The 25,870-nt window shown below is 43.4% G+C and overlaps 1 protein-coding gene across 3 annotated transcripts in view; it reads right to left on the bottom strand.

The window, feature by feature from the left end:
* LOC106578615 (receptor-type tyrosine-protein phosphatase N2) overlaps positions 1 to 25,870 on the bottom strand; it is a 278,389-nt gene that overhangs the window by 34,812 nt on the left and 217,707 nt on the right. For all 3 annotated transcript variants that reach the window (XR_006760698.1, XM_014157619.2, XM_045702162.1), the window contains 2 exons: positions 4,052 to 4,267; positions 433 to 660 (listed from right to left, as the gene is read on the bottom strand). Coding sequence is in view for 2 of the 3 variants with exons in the window: in XM_014157619.2 (XP_014013094.2) it covers positions 433 to 660; positions 4,052 to 4,267 (444 nt within the window). In the remaining variant the exon portion in view is untranslated. The remainder of the gene's footprint in view (positions 1 to 432; positions 661 to 4,051; positions 4,268 to 25,870) is intronic.

The following is a 25,870-nucleotide window of genomic DNA, read 5'->3' as shown; positions in this document are numbered from 1 at the left end:
GGGCAAGGAGAAGGGATATAGAGAGTGACAGTGAGAGCGAGAAAACAAGAGCAAGAGAAAGAATGGCAGAGATGACAGGCCAAGATAAAGCGAGAGAAAAATAAAAAAAAGAGGAAGAGAGATAGAGATAGAAGGAAAGACAGAGCTGGAAATAACATGAGATAACCGCAGAGATGTAGTGAGCATAATGAGAGAAGAGGTTAGAGAGACAGAGCCAGACAGACAAACAGAATAAAAGCTGGAAGCTGAGAGCGAGGAGAGACATCCTATAAACTACACACACTATACTCCACACTGACTCCAAACATCAGGCTTCTCGCATCAGACAGACATACTGTACATATATACATACACTCAGACAGACAGGACAGACAGAAGGACCGAAAGACAGGCAGACTATAGGGTACTGTAGCGGCACGTATGTTGCTGTACCAGTATCATGTGTCCGGTGGAGATGTCCATGTTGGAGGGGACAGGCTCTTCGCACCAGGAGGAAGTGGAGCTACGGGCCGAGGGGCTGGCTATGGGTCCCCCATCGCTGAACTGAGAAGACGAGCTGTTCAGCCGCGAGAGGCGCCGCAGAGGCTCCGGGCACTCCGCACGCTCCGGACGCTCCGGACGCTCCGATGTCCGCACAGCCATCCGCTGGCGACACAGCTCCTGGAAAGGAGAGTGGAGAACCTGATCAGGCATTGGTTGACTCTTAGCTGATTCTTAGTGCATTATCATTGCCAATAAAAAGGACTTCTAAATGGTGTAGGACTTTGCTGTTATGTCAGGGAAAAATATTACAATACAATATTACTCCAATACAAAAGCAAAACATACATTGTTTTGAGATTGAGATTGGAAAAGACTGGGATATCACTGTGACCTAAGGAGCATGGTTTGTAGCAAACCTATTTATATAAATGATGTCAGGAAATAGAAATACAGGTCATGAAGTGACCTTCAAAAAACTTGAATTGCCAAGGTCAAGCCAATGTATTGCCACCATTTGACAAAGCAAATAATAATAAACTGTAGGAATACATTGGCTGGCTGGCTCGCAAGGGATGTGTTAATTTGTTTTTAAGTATTGATTTCCATTTGTGTAAAAGTGGTAACAATTTCAATGAGCCACTTGTTTTATAATGCATTAGTTACTTATGTATTTTCTTATAAGGAGGCACAAGTTATTATGAAGACAATAGTTAATAAAAAAGATGTGCAACAAAAACAACCAAAATCAATGATACTGCTCATGAGCAACAAAAAGACTGCCCACGTTCAAAATCTAACATCCATATTCATCTTTAGGTAAGAAATATATCTGCTTCCATCACTCAAAGAGATTAAACAAGGAATCAATACTTTAAGCCCAATGGATTGTCTTTGAATTGAGCATCCACCCTTATTCGTAACTACAAAACTACAACAGAGATGAGCAACCTACGTATTCACATGTACAGTAGGCCTTTACTTTGGCATTTGGATTGAACTTGTACAGATGTAGGATCTTTATTTGATAACCCTGTTGCAGGAGAACATCCCTGCAATGCATTTGAGGTTTAAAAAAACGCTTCGGAAGTTTGTAAGGTACGTTTGCGGCAGGTAGCCTGGCGGTTAGAGTGTTGGAGCATTGGGCCAGTAACCGAAAGGTCGCCTATATTGGTGAAAAATCGGTCGATCTGCCCTTGAGCAGAGCCCTTAACGGCAATTTGCTCCAGAGGCGCTGCACTTCTATGGCTGACCCTGTAAAACAACATATTTCACTGCGACAAAATGAAGATCCTACATCTGTAGGTGTGATTATATTGGATTCAGAAGAGACTTCTATATAAAAAACTCTCCCTCTGCGCCACCCCACCATGAAGATTACTCCTCTCTACATATTGACTCGGCTTTTCTCCCATCATGCCTTGTGCTCACAGATGCCCCATTAGGGATTCAGAGCCTGGGCGTTATCTAGCCAGCCAGTCATCTTCCCACAAATCAAAAAGGAGAGAAAAGAGAAGAAAAGAAACACCTCATTGTTTGAAGGGTGCAATCTTACAGGACCCGAACCCCCTCTCTCCCCCTTCTTCCTCCCCTACTCCCGATAGTGTCAGTCTTATGTGGAGCTGGAGATTTCTCCATTATATTCACAGTAATCTGTGAAGCCCATCATGTTTGGTGTGTGGCCTGCACCAGTCAGACCCACAGACCGATCTTCAACCTCAATTAATAACCAGGGTTGCATCCCAAATGGAAACCTATTCCCTATGAAGTGCACTTCTTTGACCAGGGCCCATAACAGCAAGCCAGACGGGCAGAAGGCAGTGTCTTCTGAAAGAAGCACATGACTACTAGTCTATCTCATGATCTATCATTAAGATATTTCCCTCCGGGGATCAGCACCTAAGCCCTGGTCTAGGATCAGCTTTCCCTACGTCTAACCTTAATCATCATAACCATGAGAATCTGCCCCGGGCCACAGCCTCAGGGCACTTTCCACGTCCACTTAATAATTAATCCAGTATCTCTAGTCTACACCTTTACAGAGTCAAGGGTTGCGTCTCATATGGCACTCTATTCCCTACATAGGCCCGTAGGGTTCTGGTGAAAAAAAAGTGCACTAAATAGAGAATAGGGTGCCATTTGGGACGCAAGCCCTGTTTCTTTTCAACAAGGGAAAACAAATTGTAATCCAGCAAAAACTATAGTCAGAATACTCTGAGAATGTACTACTGTACTTGCTAGGGTTGCATCATTTTGTTAACTTTGCCAAAATGTCCAAGTTTTCCAGAAATCCCGGTTGGAATAGGAGGAGGAGGGAATGAGCAGGAAATCAGTGAATCCTCCAACAGGGATTTCTGGGAAAACCTGGAAAATTTGGGGAAAGTTACCGGAATTGTGCAACCCTTATAGTTGCTATACCCTAGAGCTATATCTGTAACAATAAAATATGTTGTACACACATGGATGCCAGACAGTCTCATTGCTCCAAGTTCAATATTAAAGCAAACAACAAAAAAGGACAGTATAGAGTTGAGATTGATTGCTGAACCACTTAACTGGCAATACCTGCCTTAACAGTTGACATGCTACATTCATATAACAATTCATCTGTTCTTCTAGTAAACATGATAGGCTCCAACAACACCTATTTTATTTTCAAAATAAAAAAATATTGTAAATATTGTAAAAGTCCATTAAACCAACAAAATAAAAGAACATTGAAGAAACAGGGGCCTGAATGAACGGTTATAGTACAAAACATTTCTCTGCTTTCTTAATGATTGTCCCTCTTTAGTGTGTACAATCGGGAAAGGCGACACTGTGGAAAGCTGATTAAATATTGAGCATGTGAATGTGATGGGTGGATGTGCACTGAGTGCCCATGCTGAGCACAGCTGAGCCCAGGACAAAATCAATACGAGCCAGCCAGCCACCCAGCCAGTCAGCCAGCCAGCCGCTAGTCCTGGAGGAATGGAAGGAATAGGTCATACAATGAACCCGTTCCCCTGCTGAAAAGGCTCTCCCCTAGTCACAGGTCATAGCCAATACAACCTTCAATTGAATATCAAGGCTTTGTCTGGAGTTTAGACCTCTAGATACATTTGACTAGCCTTGTTAAACCAGCCTGAGTGCAGCAGTCAGTCTGGTTTCACAAGGATAACATTTGACTTGGATGGTAAAAAAGCAATTGTTTATTCTATTTCCATTTTTTTTTAAATAACAACCAAATCACAAATGACATTTTTCCATAATACAAAATCAAATGATGGGTAATCTTGCAATTAGGTTACAGAAACGTTACATACTTTACATTCTATTGATAACCACCCTTAAATCTCAACCTAGCTCTATCATGAACAAAGAGACGTTTTAGAAACAACTGTTACAAATGTGACAAAACCAACCAGATATTCCCTTCAAATCAAGTAATTCAAAACACAACGACTACGTGTCCCTGCAGACCAATCAGAATAAGGCTAGCGTCAGGGACCGGGACCAGAGTGCATTCTCTATCAGCAGAGCATTCAGCGGCTGCACTGTGATTAGCTGATGCCGAGGAGGCTCCTCTCACCTGATAGGTTGCGGTTGCATCAGCGCTGGTGTCAGTCCCCAGGCTGGCTAGTTTCTCCTTCAGTTGGAGGTGGGAGCGGTGGCGCAGGCAGAAGAGCCAGCCAGACACTGCCAGTGCCCCCATGATCAGGACCATGGAGATGATGGTCAAGACCATGAACTGACCAGACTCCAGATGACTCTCCTTGACCACCGGGATCTGTCTCAAGCTGCCCTTCTGGGAAGAGAGAGAGAAAAAAGGGGATGAGAAAATACCCTACACATCTGCACGCACACACATACAGATGTTGAATGTTAAACGTAAAGTGTTTTGAGGTTTAAAAAGGCTTCTGGAATGTGTAATTTTCACATAGAAATGTCAAACTTGATTTCCCCATACGAACAATGTATCAACCCCTACAAAAATTTCCATGAATTATAATCCACATAATAATTCACGTTTTCTGTTGCTGTATAATTATTTTCCTGCTGTAGCAAACTGGATCAAATTAAGATCCTACATCTGTACACACCAGTGACAAAATTTACAAACACGGAAATGGACATAAATCTGGCAGCAAAAGGAAAAGCATAACCTCCATATCAGAAAAGCCTTGGGATTTCTGTCATTTGTCTTACAGAAATACAGAAACAAATTCGCACAGTATTTCCCTCCCTGTCTATCCCACCCACGCCCACTCATCCCCACCTAGATTAACTTCCTGCCCACCCCACTCATTACTTTACAATAATAGTCGTTTTATAATGTGCATTCAAACTCCCTCAAGCTCTATTACTCTCTCCTGTCCAGCCCACACACTGGCTGCTCTATAGTCATTTAGGCCCATTTTGTCCTGGCATGGGGAGACCTGCCATTGTGCAGCTACAGGAGGTTTGGACAGTAAAATCTTTCACTAATAGCCTTCCAGCCTTGAGTTTGGCTGAATTAAGGCCCTGGCCCAGGCCCCTGAGCTAATGGCTATGAGCGCCTGAAAGCGGGATCTTAGATTGTGTGTACCCAGCAGAAGCCCACTAGAATGGGCCTTTCAGAGATGTTGTTAACCCCCTCCCTGGTGGCCAGAGCTAAGCCCAAGAGAATAGCTTGGTATTGGCATGGTATTGTCTCACAGGTCCCTGTGTGGCAGCCTGGCTGGGTCTCAGTAAGTGCATGGACCCCTGGGAAGGTTTTAGCACTTTTTAATAGAATATGAACCCAAATGCACTGCAGAGACTTTGGACTAGCAAGCCAACTCCATCAAGTATCCTGTCTACCTCGATCTATTCAATGCACTCAAATTTCCAACAATCAGAATTAAAGAGGGGTTTTCAACTTCAATCAAATCAAAAGCACAAAACAATCATCAACTGCTGAAACATGGTACTTAGTCCTAGGGAGCAAAAGGGTATGGTACACATTTAGCAGCATCTATAATTTCTATCAGAAAATATATACACTCTTATATATAACGCATGAACACCTTAACCTTTGGTGACTTTATGAATGCTGACTCCTTTGCTAATATGCTCACACTGATTACCATGCAGGTCTGATGAGTGTGTGATGAGTGTGTGTGTGTGTGTGTGTGTGTGTGTGTGTGTGTGTGTGTGTGTGTGTGTGTGTGTGTGTGTGTGTGTGTGTGTGTGTGTGCGTGCGTGCGTGCGTGTGTGTGTACATGTTTAACTATTCATGTGGGGACCAGAAGACCGCACAAGAATAGTAAACCAACAAAAATTTGACCAACTGGGGACATTTTGTTAGTCCCCACGAGGTCAAATGCTATTTCTAGGGAGGTTAAGGTTAGAATTAGTGTTAGGGTCAGAATTACGTTAAGGGTTAGGGTTAGGAGCTAGGGATAGTTTTAGGGTTAGGAGCTATGGTTAGGTTTAGGGTTAGGTTTAAGGTTAGGTTTTTGGGTTAAGGTTAGGGTTAAGGTTAGGGTAAGAGTACGGGCTAGGGTTAGGGTTAGGGAAAATAGGATTTTGAATGGGACTGAATTGTGTGTCCCCACAAGGTTAGCTGTGTGTGTGTGTGTGTGTGTGTGTGTGTGTGTGTGTGTGTGTGTGTGTGTGTGTGTTCTGTTGATTACAATGGATGTGACTCTGAAATACTGCTTCAATCAACAGTCAAGTCCTTTAATAAACCGCAGTGAACATACAGTATATGAGTGAAACAAAGCTTTGGCTACCTCTGAGCTATTACATCAATGCTATCCTTTGACAGATTGAATATGAGGGAAATTATTAAATATGATAGATAAGGATAAATGTAAGCTGGATTGTTGAGGCTTGGTATGTGCATATGAAACTGTAGGAAGGTAGCTTTAGTCTACTACAGCAGCCCTTCCACCCCTTGTCTCTCTCTCTCTTTTCTCTCTCTCTCTCTCTCTCTCTCTCTCTCTCTCTCTCTCTCTCTCTCTCCACCAGCTTAACACTTCTAAGCAAGCCACATGAAGAGGGACTCCATGAAAATAAATGTTCTTAGTTTACATGACAGTAAATCATTAGTTTGAATTAAATTAACATGAAAATATATTGTGACATGTCTAGTGTTTATTTCATGTTTGCTCTTGTAAATGTTGGAGAGAAAAATCACAGATTGTGCTTTTATGGTATAAAAATATGCCATAATTACAACAATATTATACTGTGCTATAGTCAAAATATTATTCTGGTATATAACTTCAAATTATATAAAACCGCTATAATGACAACATACAGTGAATAAAATATATTTTGTAGGAAACTGTTAATTGATCCTAGCAAAAAAATGCAGATTTAAATAATCTTCACTCCCCTCAATATGTCCTTTCCAGATGTATCTAAGAGGATAAAGATAACAAACGAAGAGCATATTCTCTTGAGGGGAAGAGGGAGAGGACTCCCATTTTACGCCAGAGAGGAGTTTTTGTTAATTAGCGTGAATGGAGAAACGTAAACAGAGGTAGTCAACTAAGTAAAAAAACAACAACATTTAAACAACCAAACAACCATTTAAAAAATATAAACAAATAAATCACATTGATTTGTTTGCAGATCATCATTTTCATGTATGTCAAAAATATTAACGTTATAACATTATAAAATCCCATTATGATTATTGACAAGCGTATTTGAGCTTCCGGGTGGCGCAGCGGTGGCATTGCGTCTCAGTGCATGAGCGGTCACTGCAGTCCCCGGTTCGAATCCAGGCTGCACGACATCCGGCCATGATTGGGAGTCCCATAGGGCGGCGCACAATTGGCCCAGCGTCGTCCGGGTTTGGCCGGGTAGGCCGTCATTGTAATTATGCCTGTGTTCTTAACTGACTTGCCTTTAGATTGATGGGGAACGTGTGCAATTAGGAATAGCACGCTTAAGGAAATCTCTTATATTCGTATATATGTACCAGAATCAGAATTATTATTATTTTTAGTTCACCTTGAATTGCTTATCACCTTGAATGAAAACAGTCTTCTTGAAATTCTCTTGCATCGGAAAAGGATGCTCAGTGAAGTTTTTACACTCACTTATTCGCTCTCTCTCTCTCTCTCTCTCTCTCTCTCTCTCTCTCTCTCTCTCTCTCTCTCTCTCTCTCTCTCTCTCTCTCTCTCTCCTTCCCTCCCTCCCTCCCTCCCTCCCTAGGATTAGTAGATCTAGCTGAAGACAAAGGGCAGATGGATTTCGGTAGCTCTGGCTTATTCAAATGACTGAGATAAAGGATAAAGGTCACAGGCCTGTGATCACTTATTCCATCAATTTCAGCCATTTTCCAGTCTGATTAAGTCAAATCAAACAATAATTTCACATTTTGCAATATACAAGAATGTCTCAATTAAAAGTTATACAAAAGTGTTAATGTGGTTAATAAGAACCTTTGCCAAAGTAAATCCATACGGCTTTTCATTTTTTATTATAAATAATTGCTTTGCCAATCAACTGTAATTTAAAAAAAGAAGCCTATATTCCTATCTCAAATCAATTTCTGTGTGTAGAGAATAAACCAACCGAATAAATGCTTAGAAATAGCAAAGGTCGTAAAGAAATATCCCCAAACGTTTTATGCAAAATGTACTTAAATGTAACAACTCGCAAATGGAAGACAATGATCTTCTCAAAAACTACATTTGCTTAGTTCATCAATTAATTCCAATGGTATCCAGGGAATGAGCTTTCAGGTGAAAACTTTCTATCTTCCCTATACAGATGTGACGATTGGACACTTCCCGCTCTGCTGCTGTAAAGCAAACACATTTTCTATATTTTCAACACCTGTTAGCTTCTAACTTAAAATAGGCCTAAAACACTTTAGCCTACTACAACACTAATCATCCCCGTCTAAATTTGAACAATTTTTGTTGTTGTTAAATTTCTTCCCGGACACTATAGCATCTTTCGAGTAACTGGAGCATCGACAGAGTGACGAAATGAGGCAACTCACGCAAGCATTGCAAATCAATTGAAATGCAATCAATTACAGAAACAAAAGCAGCGGTCAAAAATATTAATGAAAAAAATGTATATAATCTAATTCCACATAAAACTGATAGCCTAGCCTATACATGCCTTCCAGACAAGTGTGCAGCGTGCACGTCTCCCCGCTGCATTAGACTAGTTGTAGCAGCACCAGCCAAAATGTAACACAAGCTGGAAAATAATTACCAAAATCCATGTTGATCCGCAAGTCAGATGGTTTGCAATACATAGGAAATATGTGTTGTATTCCAGAGAGCAGGTGCAACTACCGCATCTCCAGTGTGGCCAGCGCGCAACCAGCCTCGCACTCTAACCTCTCCTCCCCAAAAGTTACCAGCGTCCGGTGCGCCTCCCTCGCCAACAAAAGACTGCAGCTACCAATGCTCGCGCACGAAGATTGAGAAGAAGAAAAATAAAATAACGAGGAGGAGAACGAACGAGGTGATATGCCCGCCTGATTTTCCGAGCTTCGTAAGAATCTGCAGATGCCTATAGCGGGTCCTTTCAGCGCTTCTGTGCCCAATGAAAAGAAGGGGAGAGGGGTTGGGTTTTTTGAGATCATATATGGTTGAGACACTCCTTTTATTCAGCCCTTAGGAGTCCCTGTCTGTTGCACATGTCATAGCCACTGGTTGCTATAGCGATGCCTCCACATGTTGTCGACAGTGAATGGCTCAAGGAGGGATGCTTGCCTAATAGGCTTGTGGGCTGAGGGGGGACATGAATGGACATTGGGTGAGCCACTCATTTGTTAAGCTACTTGGGGTCTCTGTGTTCTGTGTGAATTGCTGTTTTCTCGCGCTCTCCACCCTTTCCCCCTATCACTCTCCTAAATACAGTAGCCTATAATAATACAGTAGGCTAATAGACAGAATGAATGCATGCATTACAGAAAGAGGGGGTGGGGTGTCCATCAGTAGTGACTGTATAACCTTTTACCAGTTAAATTACTAGAGAGTCTAGTTCCATAATGGTAATGCTACGAAAATGGCAGCCATCTTAGTCAGGGAGAAACCTGAACCAGTCTAATTGGAATGAATGACAGTAGAGGCATAACTGATGCATTTCCTGCTTTTACTTATAAAAGTAAGGCATGTGATGTATCAGAAATTGTGTAATGGAATTATAGTCAACCTAAAATATTGTCATAAGTACAGTTTATATGGGTTTTATACAATTTTTCTTTATAAATAGCCTCTAAAATATATGTAAATAGACCATAGGTCTACATGTCTCAGATTTTGTTTTCTTGGAAAGCTGTGAGTACTATTATATGATACAATATCAGTCCTTGTTGCATTTACAACTTGTCTAAGACCTATCATCAACTGATTTGAGCCAGTGTATGTATGGCTGTGGATTTACTGCATTGTTTAAATGAAATGTTGGCATATCGGCAGTTCATTTGAAAAATGTATGGAATCATTCCTCTAAAACTGTCTGGCTATCTAAATTCTTCACATTCATTGTTTTACACAATATCTTATCACAGCACTGGCAAACCATGGTTGACCAACTCCCTGACCAACATGAGTGACCTTTGGACCATCATAAGAAGGTTCATACCTATTCTAGTATTCTAATTCGTAATAACAACATAGACTGAACAACAAGTTTAGTGAAGACCTATCTGAGCGAAACATTTTACAAAATTTTACAAAATCCCAGTAAAACTCCTAATTAGTTATTTAGCGGACAAATTACCCTGCGGAGAGCAACAGGGAGAGGAGGACGATTATGGAGAGAAGAGAGAGAAAAGGAGGGAGAAAGGGAAGGGGGCGGTGAGTTGGGGGGGGGGAGGAAGAGTTCCTGTCAAATGCAGATGACGAGTCTTTGGGGAGGTCTCCAGTTTATTTTTTCTATTCAGAGCACACCCCCTCTTCTCCATTGTCCCTGTGTGTGACAGCTGGAGTTGTCAGTGTGAACAGGGGGACAAAAAAAAAACAGGCTCTGTCCTCCACTATACTATCCTACACCAGGAGTGCATATTCAGAATTCAGCCAGTGCATTGGCCCCCACAGAGCTGCAGCTGAGGGGCGGTTCACAGGAGTCCTAATATTTCACAGACTACATGTCAAACAGGACCTACTTCAAATTAGTAGATTCTACATTAACACTAACAAATTGCTGTAATTTAACAGCAAAACTTTCACAATTAGCTGCTGTAGTTCTCTATTACAGTACAGTACTGTAAAGAGCAATGTATTATGGGGGCTCCGCTACACTTCTGTAAAATTGCATCATACTGTAAATTATGGTGCATTGTGGAAAAAAGTTGTGGGAGGGGAAAGAATCGCTGGCTCATTAAGATATTTTAAGGCGTGCCTTCTAAGAGGCTATATTTGTTACACCCAGTAGTGAGAATACTGTACCCCACAGAATACAGTATCATACAATAGTTTTTTTTTATATTTGTCCTGTAAATCTACTATAACTTACTGCCTGCCAGAAATTTACTGTAATTAAGTATCACCCCCACAGAATACAGTACCATTCTGTACATTTGGAGTGCCAAAAACCTTTTGTGGTGCATGGTATTATTGTGGCTCATTAAGAAATCTGGAGGCGTGCCTTGTAAGAGGCTATACTTGTTGCACCCGTAAGTGAGAGAGCTGTACCAATTTAAGTGATATATGGTAGTGACCCAACAATTTAACCTATATCGGAAAAGATCAGAGTCACAGCGGGTCTTAAACCTCTAATGGTTGAATATTAAGCAGTTTCCTTTTGATCTGTTTTTCCCTGTAATCACAGTCAGTTTGGAAGCATTTGTTAAGGCCTCTAGAAGTGTGAAGGATATAAAACACCAAATATTCATAAATATTCTGTAATATACAAATACCTAGCAGCCAACCTGCTTGCACTAATCCCATGTAATTACAGTAAAATACCAACATCATTACAATGGCATTAACTTTCTTACAGTATAGTAGGCACATTTTACAGTATTGTACTATGTCATTGCTCTGCATTTTACAGTAACTCACAGAAAGCTGGTGGCAATTTACTGTGAATATTACGATAACATACATTGCACTAGCCAGAGATCCATCCCAAAAGTATCTTGTAACAAATAAAGCATTTTTTTTAGACCAATGTATGATTAACTACAACAACATTCCCAGTAACGGTTACAGAAACATTTTACTCGCTATGACTGTGATATGTTTTTTTATTAACCTTAAATTAACCTTAAGTTACATGCACTGACTGTAAGTCGCTCTGGACAAGAGCGTCTGCTAAATTACCAACATTTAAATGAGCATTTGCAAAGTACCCTGCTGGTGATTATTCTAATGAGTTCTGCCATCAAACTATTTGTATTTTGATAAAATGTGGCCTTATTTGGGGGCGGAGGTCATTAGAATAATACCCAGCAGTGTGCTTTGCAATTGTTAATTTTTACATTTAAATTTGGTCACTTAGCAGACGCTCTAATTCAGAGCGATTTACAGTCAGTGCAAACTAAGCTAAACAAGAATATACCACAGTTATTGCAAGTAAAAAGATGATGTTACCGTTGTTGTAGTTAAGCATGCTACTTGCAAGTATACACTGAGCAAACAAAACATCAGGAACACCCAATCCAGCAGTGTTGTGGTGTGTGACACTAAACGATTTGCCTGGCATGTATTACCATATCCTGTTCAAAGGCACACAGATATTTTGTCTTGCCCATTCACTCTCTGAATGACATACAATACATATCTCAAGGTTTAAAAATCCTTCTGTAACGTGTCTCCTCTCCTTCATCTACATTGATTGAAGTGGATTTAGCAAGTGACATCAATTAGGGATCATACTCTAGCTTTCACCTGGATTCACCTGGTCAGTCAATGTCGTGCATTTCTGTGTTCGAAAATACAAAATGCATGAATTCTAATTAAACTGTTACACAATAGGTTACATGAATTGTAGTTCAGGCCAGTGAAATACAAATAAAAATTACTGGTATTGACAGTATTGACATGTAATACAAATACTGCTGTTGTTGGCACTAGCTGCCTACACTGTAAATCTGTAACAGTTTACCAATCACTATGCTTCCAGTAATGTCCTGTACATTCTAGAAATATAGCATGTAACTGTATTCAGGTGTTCCAATAATATGCTGTAAATTTGTGTTACAGTAAAAGTCCTGTAAATCTACTGGCTTCTGTTTTGCCAGTAATTTACTGCAAATTTACAGAAACCTATCGGCTACTATGATGTAGGGAACTTACTGTACAAATTGGCTCATGTCAAATTCTCCTTAAAACATGTATTACTAGTTCATATGGTCTATATAATGGGCCTAACTATTGGGATTGCCTTACAAATGCATTATATATAATTCATAACTCATTGGCAACATATCTAGTAATCATGTATAATGTATTTTGTAGACTTCATTAAAAAACACTTTTAAGTATACCAACATAACTTCAAATTGACTTTGGCCCTGCAACTGTTTTGTCTCTGGCTACACGCTCAGAAATAAAGGTTTAGATGTGTTCCTTAAAGGGTACAACCGCTTGTCACTGGGGTGGTACCCTGTAAGTTCCTCCTTTGTACTTTTAGTTATATGTAAATGAAAGTACCCCGGCTCATACCTCAGATAGTACCTTTCTCCATAGGTACAAAAACATGCTTTTTGCCTTTATATACTTAGTACCACAACAGTGACAAATCCATTTGTTCCTTGTAAGTGGCAAAAATGTTTCAAGATGGCGCCGACAGAGATGGTCGCCTCGCTTCAAGGCCTTAGGAAACTATGCAGTAATTCATTTTTTGTGTATTATTTTTTGTGTGTTATTACATACAGTCTGGAAGAACAATTGAATATAAGAGCGACGTCAACTTACCAGCATTACGACCAGGAAAATGACTTCCCCGAAGCGGATCCTTTGTTCAAACCCCCACCTTGGACATTGGATCTAATCCCAGAGGCCAACCCAAAACAAGTTGTCACCGGAGGAGAGGCAGATGGAGCGGCCTCCTGGTCAGACTTAGAAGGCGAGCACACCACCCAGCGCTTCCGAGCCTATTAGTCGGCAATGTCCAGTCTCTAGACAACAAGGTGGATGAAATTAGGGCACGAGTTGCCTTCCAGAGAGACATCAGAGATTGTAACATTCTCTGTTTCATGGAAACATGATTCACTCGCGATATGTTGTCAGAGTCGGTACAGCCACTGGGTTTCTTCATGCGCTGTGCCGACAGAAACAAACATCTCTCTGGTAAGAAGAAGGGCGGGGCTGTATGCCTCATGATTAACGACTCACGGTGTAACAATAACAACATACAGGAACTCAAGTCCTTTTGTTCACCTGACCTAGAATTCCTTACAATCAAATGCCAACTGCATTATCTCCCAAGAGAATTCTCTTCGATTATAGTCACAGCCGTGTATATCCCCCCCAAGCAGATACCTCGATGGCCCTGAAAGAACTTACATTTACATTTAAGTCATTTAGCAGACGCTCTTATCCAGAGCGACTTACAAAATGGTGCATTCACCTTATGATATCCAGTGGAACAACCACTTTACAATAGTGCATCTAAATCTTTTAAGGGGGAGGGGGGGGGGGTTAGAAGGATTACTTTATCCTATCCTAGGTATTCCTTAAAGAGGTGGGGTTTCAGGTGTCTCCGGAAGGTGGTGATTGACTCCGCTGTCCTGGCGTCGTGAGGGAGCTTGTTCCACCATTGGGGTGCCAGAGCAGAGAACAGTTTTGACTGGGCTGAGCGGGAACTGTGCTTCCTCAGAGGTAGGGGGACCAGCAGGCCAGTGGTGGATGAACGCAGTGCCCTTGTTTGGGTGTAGGGCCTGATCAGAGCCTGAAGGTATGGAGGTGCCGTTCCCTTCACAGCTCCGTAGGCAATCACCATGGTCTTGTAGCGGATGCGAGCTTCAACTGGAAGCCAGTGGAGAGAGCGGAGGAGTGGGGTGACGTGAGAGAACTAACTAACTAACTTCACTGGACTCTGTAAACTGGAAACCATATATCCTGATGCTGCATTTATTGTAGCTGGGGATTTTAACAAAGCTAATTTGAGAACAAGATTACCTAAATTCTACCAGCACATTGACTGTTGTACCGACTCGAGCAAAACACTGGACCACTGCTACTCTAACATCCGCGATGCGTACAAGGCCCTCCCCCACCCTCCCTTTGGCAAATCTGACTACGACTCCATCTTGATCGTACCTTCCTACAGTATAGGCAGAAACTCAAACAGGATGTACCTGTGACTAGAACCATTCAACGCTGGTCTGACCAATCGGAATCCACGCTTCAAGATTGTTTTGATCACGTGGACTGGAAAATGTTCCGGGAAGCCTCAGACAGTAACATCAATTTATATGCTGACTCGGTGAGTTTATTAGGAAGTGCATTGGAGATGTTGTACCCACTGTGGAACTTGTTCAGTTTATGTCTCAGTTGTTGATTCTTATGTTCATACAAATATTTACACATGTTAAGTTTGCTGAAAATAAACACAGTTGACAATGAGAGGACATTTCTTTTTTTGCTGAGTTTATAAGGTAGCTGTTGTGAATTTGTTTGATTACTTGTTAGATATTACTGCACTGTCGAAACTAGAAGCACAAGCATTTCCCTACACTCACATTAACATCTGCTAACCATGTCTTTGTGACAAATATAATTTGATTAGATTTGATTTGAAATGTACTTCGACCACTACACTTCCACTCACGGGTGACCAAAAATAACTATCTGAAAGCCCCTTCCCAACTAAACCATGCCACCAATATAATTTTCCAGTGTACCTTGTCTTTCCGAGTGAATTGTAGAGTTACCACCAATGACTGTATTTGTTAGTGACAGAGAAATGGTTGTTGGATTGTACATTTTCAGTCTTGAGACTTTCTCCAAGTGAGTTTATGCACATATTATCATTCAAATGAAACTTATTATGACAATATATTACATATCTCATAAGGCCTTATTTTGAAGCCTAGTTTTACACTAGTAGAGTGGCCTGAAACTCATGGTTACAGACCACATCAGGCCTGCAAGTAGGCTTGCAAAATGCCTAGAAAAACAATTCTGGTTGAAGGATTTCCTGCTTATTCCCTCCTGTTTTCCAATAATCTGGATTTCTGGAAAACCTGTGAAAATTTGGAAAAGTTACCAGAATTTTGCAACCCTATTTCCGTCCCCCGCGACGCCATTTTTCCTAACCTAGCCAACTATTACCGACGAGCAGCATTGTTGAAACTAAATACACTACAAGGAACGTCTTGATTAGTGTTATGTTAGCTAGCTAGCTACAAAGTTGCTTTGTATCATGACAAGGTGTAGTACTGAAACTACCGAGGTTACCTAGCCAGCTACACGTTCAAAGTCAACAACGCAGCCACTGCTAGCTAGCCTACTCCACCAGCCAGCAGTACTGTATCATTTTAGTCAATAACATTTTTGCAACGTAAGCTTAACTTCCTGAACATTCGAGACGTGTAGTCCACTTGTCACTCCAATCTCATTTGCATTAGCGTAGCCTCTTCTGTAGCTTGTCTACTATGTGTCCGCCTATCCCTGTTCTCTCTCCTCTGCACAGGCCATACAAACGCTCCACACCGCGTGGCCGCTGCCGCTCTAACCTGGTGGTCCCAGCGCGCACGACCCGCGTGGAGTTCCAGGTCTCCGGCAGCCTCTGGAACTGCCGGTCTGCGGCCAACAAGGCTGAGTTCATCTCAGCCTATGCTACCCTCCAGTCCCTAGACTTCCTGGCGCTGACGGAAACATGGATCACCACAGATAACACTGCTACTCCTACTGCTCTCTCCTCGTCTGACTACGTGTTCTCGCATACCCCTAGAGCATCGAGCCAGCGGGGTGGTGGCACTGGAATCCTCATCTCTCCCAAGTGGACATTCTCTCTTTCTCCCCTGACCCATCTGTCTATCTCCTCATTTGAATTCCATGCTGTCACAGTTACCAGCCCTTTCAAGCTTAACATCCTTATCATTTATCGCCCTCCAGGTTCCCTTGGAGAGTTCATCAATGAGCTTGACGCCTTGATAAGTTCCTTTCCTGAGGATGGCTCACCTCTCACAGTTCTGGGTGACTTTAACCTCCCCACGTCTACCTTCGACTCATTCCTCTCTGCCTCCTTCTTTCCACTCCTCTCCTCTTTCGACCTCACCCTCTCACCTTCCCCCCCTACTCACAAGGCAGGCAATACGCTTGACCTCATCTTTACTAGATGCTGTTCTTCCACTAATCTCATTGCAACTCCCCTCCAAGTCTCCGACCACTACCTTGTATCCTTTTCCCTCTCGCTCTCATCCAACACTTCTCACTCTCCCCCTACTCGGATGGTATTGCGCCGTCCCAACCTTCGCTCTCTCTCTCCCGCTACTCTCTCCTCTTCCATCCTATCATCTCTTCCCTCTGCTCAAACCTTCTCCAACCTATCTCCTGATTCTGCCTCCTCAACCCTCCTCTCCTCCCTCTCTGCATCCTTTGATTTCCTCTGTCCCCTATCCTCCAGGCCGGCTCGGTCCTCCCCTCCTGCTCCGTGGCTCGACGACTCACTGCGAGCTCACAGAACAGGGCTCCGGGCAGCCGAGCGGAAATGGAGGAAAACTCGCCTCCCCTGCGGACCTGGCATCCTTTCACTCCCTCCTCTCTACATTTTCCTCTTCTGTCTCTGCTGCTAAAGCCACTTTCTACCACTCTAAACTCCAAGCATCTGCCTCTAACCCTAGGAAGCTCTTTGCTACCTTCTCCTCCCTCCTTAATCCTCCTCCCCCTCCCCCCCCTCCTCCCTCTCTGCGGATGACTTCGTCAACCATTTTGAAAAGAAGGTTGACGACATCCGATCCTCGTTTGCTAAGTCAAACGACACTGCTGGTCCTGCTCACACTGCCCTACCCTGTGCTTTGACCTCTTTCTCCCCTCTCTCTCCAGATGAACTCTCGCGTCTTGTGACGGCCGGCCGCCCAACAACCTGCCCACTTGACCCTATCCCCTCCTCTCTTCTCCAGACCATTTCCGGAGACCTTCTCCCCTACCTCATCTCGCTCATCAACGCATCCTTGACCGCTGGCTACGTCCCTTCCGTCTTCAAGAGAGCGAGAGTTGCACCCCTTCTGAAAAAACCTACACTCGATCCCTCCGATGTCAACAACTACAGGCCAGTATCCCTTCTTTCCTTTCTCTCCAAAACTCTTGAACGCGCCGTGCTTGGCCAGCTCTCTTGCTATCTCTCTCAGAATGACCTTCTTGATCCTAATCAGTCAGGTTTCAAGACTGGGCATTCAACTGAGACTGCTCTTCTCTGTGTCACGGAGGCTCTCCGCACTGCTAAAGCTAACTCTCTCTCCTCTGCTCTCATCCTTCTAGACCTATCTGCTGCCTTTGATACCGTGAACCATCAGATCCTCCTCTCCACCCTCTCTGAGCTGGGCATCTCCGGCACCGCGCACGCTTGGATTGCGTCCTACCTGACAGGTCGCTCCTACCAGGTGGCGTGGCGAGAATCTGTCTCCGCACCACGTGCTCTCACCACTGGTGTCCCCCAGGGCTCTGTTCTTGGCCCACTCCTATTCTCGCTATACACCAAGTCACTTGGCTCTGTCATATCCTCACATGGTCTCTCATATCATTGCTATGCAGACGACACACAATTAATCTTCTCCTTTCCCCCTTCTGACAACCAGGTGGCGAATCGCATCTCTGCATGTCTGGCAGACATATCAGTGTGGATGACGGATCACCACCTCAAGCTGAACCTCTGCAAGACGGAGCTGCTCTTCCTCCCGGGGAAGGACTGCCCGTTCCATGATCTCGCCATCACGGTTGACAACTCCCTTGTGTCCTCCTCCCAGAGTGCTAAGAGCCTTGGCGTGACCCTGGACAACACCCTGTCGTTCTCCACCAACATCAAGGCGGTGACCCGATCCTGTAGGTTCATGCTCTACAACATTCGCAGAGTACGACCCTGCCTCACACAGGAAGCGGCGCAGGTCCTAATCCAGGCACTTGTCATCTCCCGTCTGGATTACTGCAACTCGCTGTTGGCTGGGCTCCCTGCCTGTGCCATTAAACCCCTACAACTCATCCAGAACGCCGCAGCCCGTCTGGTGTTCAACCTTCCCAAGTTCTCTCACGTCACCCCGCTCCTCCGCTCTCTCCACTGGCTTCCAGTCGAAGCTCGCATCCGCTACAAGACCATGGTGCTTGCCTACGGAGCTGTGAGGGGAACGGCACCTCCGTACCTTCAGGCTCTGATCAGGCCCTACACCCAAACAAGGGCACTCCGTTCATCCACCTCTGACCTGCTCGCCTCCCTACCTCTGAGGAAGCACAGTTCCCACTCAGCCCAGTCAAAACTGTTCGCTGCTCTGGCACCCCAATGGTGGAACAAGCTCCCTCACGACGCCAGGACAGCGGAGTCAATCACCACCTTCCGGAGACACCTGAAACCCCACCTCTTCAAGGAATACCTAGGATAGGATAAAGTAATCCTTCTAACCCCCCCCTTAAAAGATTTAGATGCACTATTGTAAAGTGGTTGTTCCACTGGATATTATAGGTGAATGCACCAATTTGTAAGTCGCTCTGGATAAGAGCGTCTGCTAAATGACTAAAATGTAAATGTAAATGTAAGTCACATTATGCTGGCTTGCAAAGTGATTTGTAATTCCTTTTGGAATCCAGCCAGAGTTAGGATATCCAGCAGTTGCATTCATGATGACTGTCAGGGTTAGGAACATTGTGAGGAGACTACCAAACCATTTAAACTGGAGCCACCATTTGAGTAACAGGGGCAAAAAAAATCGAACTAACTGATTGGATTAGTTTAGAAAAATGTGTTTTATCTTTGTGACAAAGTCGTTAGTTCCTTTTAGGTGGCAAAAATGTATCATTGTACCTTGTGGTGGGTATTAAGGGTATTGAGGCTACACAAAATACATTGGTACCCTGGGAAAACCCTTTTGCTTGATTATATAAATTAATGATTATACTCGTTATCCACACATACACTGAGTGTACAAAACATTAAGAACACCAGCTCTTTCCATGAGATAGACTGACCAGGTGAATCCAGGTGAAAGCTATGATCCCTTATTGATGTCACCTTCTTAAATCTACTTCAATCAGTGTAGATGAAGAGGAGGAGACAGGTTAAACATGGATTTCTAAGCCTTGAGACAATTGAGACATGGATTGTCCATTTGTGCCATTCAGAGGGTGAATGGGCAAGGCAAAAGATTTAAGTGCCTTTGAACGGGGTATGGTAGTAGGTGCCAGGCAAACCGGGTTTGTGTCAAAAACTGCAACGCTGCTGGGTTTTTCACGCACAACAGAGTCCCGTGTGTATCAAGAATGGTCCACCACCCAAAAGACATCCAGCCAACTTGACATAACTGTGGGAAGCATTGGAGTCAACATGGGCCAGCATCCCTGTGGAACGCTTTCGACACCTTCTAGAGTCCATGCCCCGACGAATTGAGGCTATTCTGAGGGAAAAAGGGGAAGCAACTCAATATGTGACCCGTTCCAGGAAGCTAGGCGTATGTCACACGTCAGGAGATGCATTTGCTACTTTCCGGAGGGCGATCGTGCCATGCTGACTCTCTCTGAATCTGCTGAAAGTGAAGCAGACGATGAGGAAATACGTGATTTAGGTAGAAACATTTTAATTGAACCAGGGATTGTAGAGTCTTCAGATGACAGTGACAGTGTTGTTGTCACGGAAAAAGTTGATTGAGTTTTGAAATCAGTGTAATGCCGGTGGAAACAGAGTATGATTGCAAATGTGGTGGGAGTTGAAAAGACAACCCAGAAGGCTGTTGTATAAAACACCTGTCTCCGGATTACATCTTCAAACTAAGGGCAACCCTGGCATCTATGACAGAGAGGGAGAAGCATTCATCCAAGAGTCTAGCTACATTTTCAGATATTAAAAGTTTCAAATTTTGTCAGAAAGTTGTTTTCATTGCAAGGTAAAGCAACGTTAGCTGGCTGGTTCACTAGCTAATGTTACGTGTATGAGCTGTGTAGAAATATTATTTAAAATCAAATCAAACTTTATTTGTCACATGTGCCGAATACAACAAGTGTAGACCTTACCATGAAATGCTTACTTACAAGCTCTTAACCAGCAGTGCAGTTCAAAAAGAGTTAAGGAAATATTTACCAAATATACTAAAGTAAACAATTATAAAAAGTAACACAATAATATAACAATAAAGAGGCTATATACAGGGGGTAGGTACCAAGTCAATGTGCGGGGATACAGGTTAGTCGAGGTAATTTGTACATGTAAGTAGCGGTGAAGTTACTATGCATAGATAATAATCAGTGAGTAGCAGCAGTGTAAAATTAGCTGTGGGGGGTAGCAGCAGTGTCCAAAATATGGGGGTGTCAATGTAAATAGTCCGGTGGACATTTGATTAATTGTTCAGCAGTCTTATGGCTTGGGAGTAGAAGCTGTTAAGCAGCCTTTTGGTCCTAGACTTGATGCTACGGTTCCGGTTGATGTGCCTTAGCAGAGAAAACAGTCTATGACTATGGTCGCTGGAGTCTCTGACAATTTTTGGGACTTTCCTCTGACACCGCCTATTATATAGGTCCTGGATGGCTGGAAGCTTGGACCCAGTGATGTACTGGGCCGTACGCACTACCCTCTGTAGTGCCTTACGGTCAGATGCCGAGCAGTTGCCATACCAGGCAGTGATGCAACTGGTCAGGATGCTCTCGATGATGCAGCTGTAGAACTTTTTGAGGATCTGGAGACCCATGCCAAATCTTTTCAGTCTCCCGAGGGGGAAAAGGTGTTGTCGTGCCCTCTTCTAAACTGTCTTAGTGTGTTTGGACAATGTTAGTTCGTTGGTGATGTGGACACCAAGGAACTTGAAACTCTTGACCCGCTCCACTACAGCCCCACTCCACTACAGCCCTGTTGATGTTAATGTGGGCCTGTTTGGCCCGCCTTTTTCTGTAGTCCTGTAGCCCGCCTTTTTCTGTAGATCAGCTCCTTTGTTTTGATAACATTGAGGGAGAGGTTGTTGTTCTGGCACCACACTACCAGGTCTCTGACCTCCTCCCTATAGGCTGTCTCATCGTTGTCGGTGATCAGGTGTACCACTGTTCTCTCGTCAGAAAACTTAATGATGGTGTTGGAGTCGTGTTGGCTATGCAGTTGTGGGTGAACAGGGAGTACAAGAGGGGACTAAGTACACACCCCTGAGGGGCCCCACTGTTGAGGATCAGTGTGGCAGACGTGTTGTTGCCTACCCTTACCACCTGGGGGCAGCCCATCAGGAAGTTCAGGATCCAGTTGCAGAGGGAGGTGTTTAGTCCCAGGATCCTTAGCTGAGTGATGAGCTTTGTGGGCACTATGGTGTTGAACGTGGAGTTGTAGTCAATGAACAGCATTCCCACATAGGGGTTCCTTTGGTCCAGGTGGGAAAGGGCAATGTGGAGTGCGATTGAGATTGAGTCATCTGTGGATCTGTTGGGGTGGTATGCGAATTGGAGTGGGTCTAGGGTATCCGGGAGGATGCTGTTGATGTGAGCCATGATCAGCCTTTCAAAGCCCTTCATGGCTACCGACGTGAGTTCTACGGGGCGAAAATCATTTATGCAGGTTACCTTCATTTTCTTGGGCACAGGGACTATGGTGGTCTGCTGGAAACATGTAGGTATTGCAGACTTGGTCAGGGAGAGGTGAAGACACTTGCCAGTTGGTCCACGCATGCTTTGAGTACACGTCCTGGTAATCCGTCTGGCCCCGCGTCCTTGTGAATGTTGACCTGTTTAAAAGGTCTTGCTCACATCGGCTATGGAGAGCATGATCACACAATCGTCTGGAACAGCTGGTGCTCTCATGCATGCTTCAGTGTTGCTTGCCTCAAAGCGAGCATAAAATACATTTAGCTCGTCTGGTAGGCTCGCGTCACTGGGCAGCTCGCGGCTGTGCTTCTCTTTGTATTCTGTAGCCCTGCCACATACGACAAGCCACATAAAGTTTAGTCCTGTATTGATGCTTTGTCTGCTTCTCTGTGTGTGGAATAAAGGTTATCTTTTTTTTCTCTGGCTGCACATGTGAGATGCTGGTAGAAATGAGGTAAAACGGATTTAAGTTTGCCTGTATTAAAGTCCCCAGCCACTATGAGCGCTGCTTCTGGATGAGTATTTTCTTGTTTGCTTATGGCCTTATACAGCTCGTTGAGTGCGGTCTTAGTGCCAGCACCAGTTTGTGGTGGTAAATAGACGGCTACGAATAATATAGATGAGAACTCTCTTGGTAGATTGTTTTATCAGCTTATCATGAGGTACTCTACCTCAGGCGAGCAATACCTTGAGACTTCTTTAATAGTAGACATCGCACACCCGCTGTTATTGACAAATAGACACCCCCCCTCGTCTTACCAGATGTGGATGCTCTGTCCTGCCGATGCACAGAAAACCCAGCCAGCTCTATATGATCTGTATCGTTGTTCAACCATGGCTCGGTGAAACATAAGATATTACAGTTTTAAATGTCCCGTTGGTAGGATAGTCTTGATCGTAGATCATGCAGTTTATTTGGCAATGATTACGCGTTGGCCAATAGGACAGATTGTAGTGGCGGTTTACACACTCACCGACAACTTCTCACAAGGCACCCCAACCTCCGCCCCCTGAATCTCTGTCTTTTCTTCACGTGAATGATGGGGATTTGGGCCTGGTCTCAGGAAAGCAGGATATCCTTCACGTCGGACTCATTAAAGAAAAAATCTTTGTCCAGTTTGACGTGAGTAATCGCTGTTCTGATGTTCAGAAGCTCTTTTTGGTCATAAGAGGTGGTAGCAGCAACCATATGTACAAAATAATTTATTAACAATGTGAAAGAACAAATAAAATAGAACAGTTGGTTGGGAGACCGTAAAACGGCAGCCATCCCCTCCGGCACCATTAAAACTTTAGCTGGCTGGCTTGCTAGCTAGCATTATGTGTATGAGCCATGTAGTAATATCATTTGTACCTCAGAAATCCATTTGTATTGCTGGTTACACCCTAATGTTAGCTAGCTAGCTAACATTGAACCTAGTTGGTAAGCTTTAGCTATCTGCAGATTCATGCATGGTGCATGGTAGTATGGGTTGGGCTTATGGGTCTTAACAAAGACTCCACTATGCAAGTAACCATTTCACTGTACCGTTTACACCTTTGGTATCCTGTACATGTGACAAATACACTTTGATTTTATTTGATTTAGTGTGTGTTTACCAATGACCGTAATGTGAAGAACAACATGACCTGCACCAAAGTCAGATTAGGATATAGGCCAAGGACTCGATAAAGAGTATTTCTACTACTATTTTTTGCTACTACTTTCACCACTTTTGAAAAAAATTGTGTTTTTTACTTTGGATAAAAGTAGAGACTCAGAGCTAGAAAATGGTATATAATACACTACAGTTGAGGAACAATGGGACATTAATTATGTCATGAAAGTTGATAAACTTGCAACTACACTGTTGAGAAAATGGGACTTGAATGTTTTGGTAAACCTACTGGAGAGCTCTTCTTTACCTACACCCGTTCAACATCGTTCACACCCTCTTAAGCCTTAGCCCCACCCATTTCTTTAAGGATTCACATGAGGCCATATACTAAACAACCAAAGACTAAAGGCTTGTTTTGTCACGCCCTGATCTGTTTCACCTGTTCCTGTGATTGTCTCCACCCCCTCCAGGTGTTGCTTATTTTCCCCAGTGTATTTATCCCTGTGTTTCCTGTATCTCTGTGCACGTTCGTCTTGTATGTTTAGTCAAGTCAACCAGTGTGTTTTTCCCCATACTCCTTTTGCTATTCTCCTTTTTCTAGTCCTCCCGGTTTTGACCCTTGCCTGTTTCTGGACTCTGTACCCCCTGCCTGACCATTCTGCCTGCCTTGACCATGAGCCTGTCTGCCACTCTGTACCTCCATGACTCTGATCTGGTTTTGACCTTTCTGCCTGTCCACGACCATTCTCTTGCCTACCCCTTTGGATTATTAAACATTGTAAGACTCCAACCATCTGCATTCTGTGTCTGCATCTGGGTCTCGCCTTGTGCCTTGATTGGTTTATACTACAGGTGTGCCAGAGTGTGCTCAGAGTGCTCTCTGGGCGTTCGTAAACTCAGAGTGATGTCAGATTGTCCATTCGTAAATTCAGAGATTTTTGCTCTCAGAGCACTCAGAGCACACACAGGACGCTCTGGCCGAGGAGTAGGGTTGATCCGAGCGTTCTGACCTAACAACAGCAGTCAAGCATCCAAGCTAACTGGCTATCGTTGGCTAGCTTGCTAGCCACTTCCAGACACAAATGAGAGAACAGCTCACTCTGACCATTTTACTCGCCCTAGCAGAGCTGGGCTGGCTGTTTTTATGTTATCCAGAGCATTGGTGACTACCTGTGCTGCTGGGAACAATTAAATTACACTTTTTTGCAACTGTCTCCATGATAGACAAGAGTGCTCTGAAATCGGAGTAGATAGCCAGAGCGAATTTACCAGCTACATCTGTCAACAGTTGTCGCAGTGACATCATAAACATTCTATTGAAATGGTTGCTTTACTTGCATAGTGGAGTCTTTTGTTTAGACATGTAGCTAGCTAAACAATAAACCATAATCTCAACTCATAACGGTACTACCCTGCATGAATCTGCAGCTAGCTAGCTAGCATTAGGCTATAACTAGCAATACAAATGGCTCTGAGATAAGAATAATATTACTACACAGATCATACATGTAACGTTAGCTAGCGAGCCAGCCAGCTAACTAACGTTAGCTATATAGCTAACAGTACATTTTAACTTGAAATGTAATCGACATTCTGACAAAATTATAAACGTGTAAAATCGGAAAATGTAGCTAACTAAACTATCTTACCCATATACATGTATGGACGCTTCTCCCTCTCTGTCACGGATGCCGTGACTGCCCTTAGTTTGAAGATGTAATCCGGAGACAGGTGTTTAATACAACAGCCTTCTGTGTGTTCTCTTTTCGACACCCTCTGCATATTTGCAATCAAACGCCAGAATTTTCTCCTTCTCCTTCGCTATCATACTCTAATTCCACTGGGCATTCCACAGATTTCAAAACTCGGTCCTCCAGAAAATGGAGAACAACACTTTTGCATTTCTACTATGTGATATCTTTCAAAAAAGCAGCGTTAGAAAGGATTATCCACACATAATGACCAGCTCATGTTATAGACAGAAGCCCGCTACACGGCAGACCAATCCGAACTCATCTCTTGGCATGTCCAGCCCATCCTGTCTTTTTATGTGGCTAAACCAACTAGGCTCGTAATTGAACAATTGTATTTGTATTTACAGATGGCATACAAGTTTGTTAAGGACATTTCTGCCCCCAAACGCATTTTGATTAAAAA

Source organism: Salmo salar, chromosome ssa19 (genome assembly GCF_905237065.1).
Source record: "Salmo salar chromosome ssa19, Ssal_v3.1, whole genome shotgun sequence".
Classification (NCBI taxonomy): Eukaryota; Metazoa; Chordata; class Actinopteri; order Salmoniformes; family Salmonidae; genus Salmo; species Salmo salar.
This window is presented reverse-complemented; position numbering and strand designations above follow the sequence as displayed.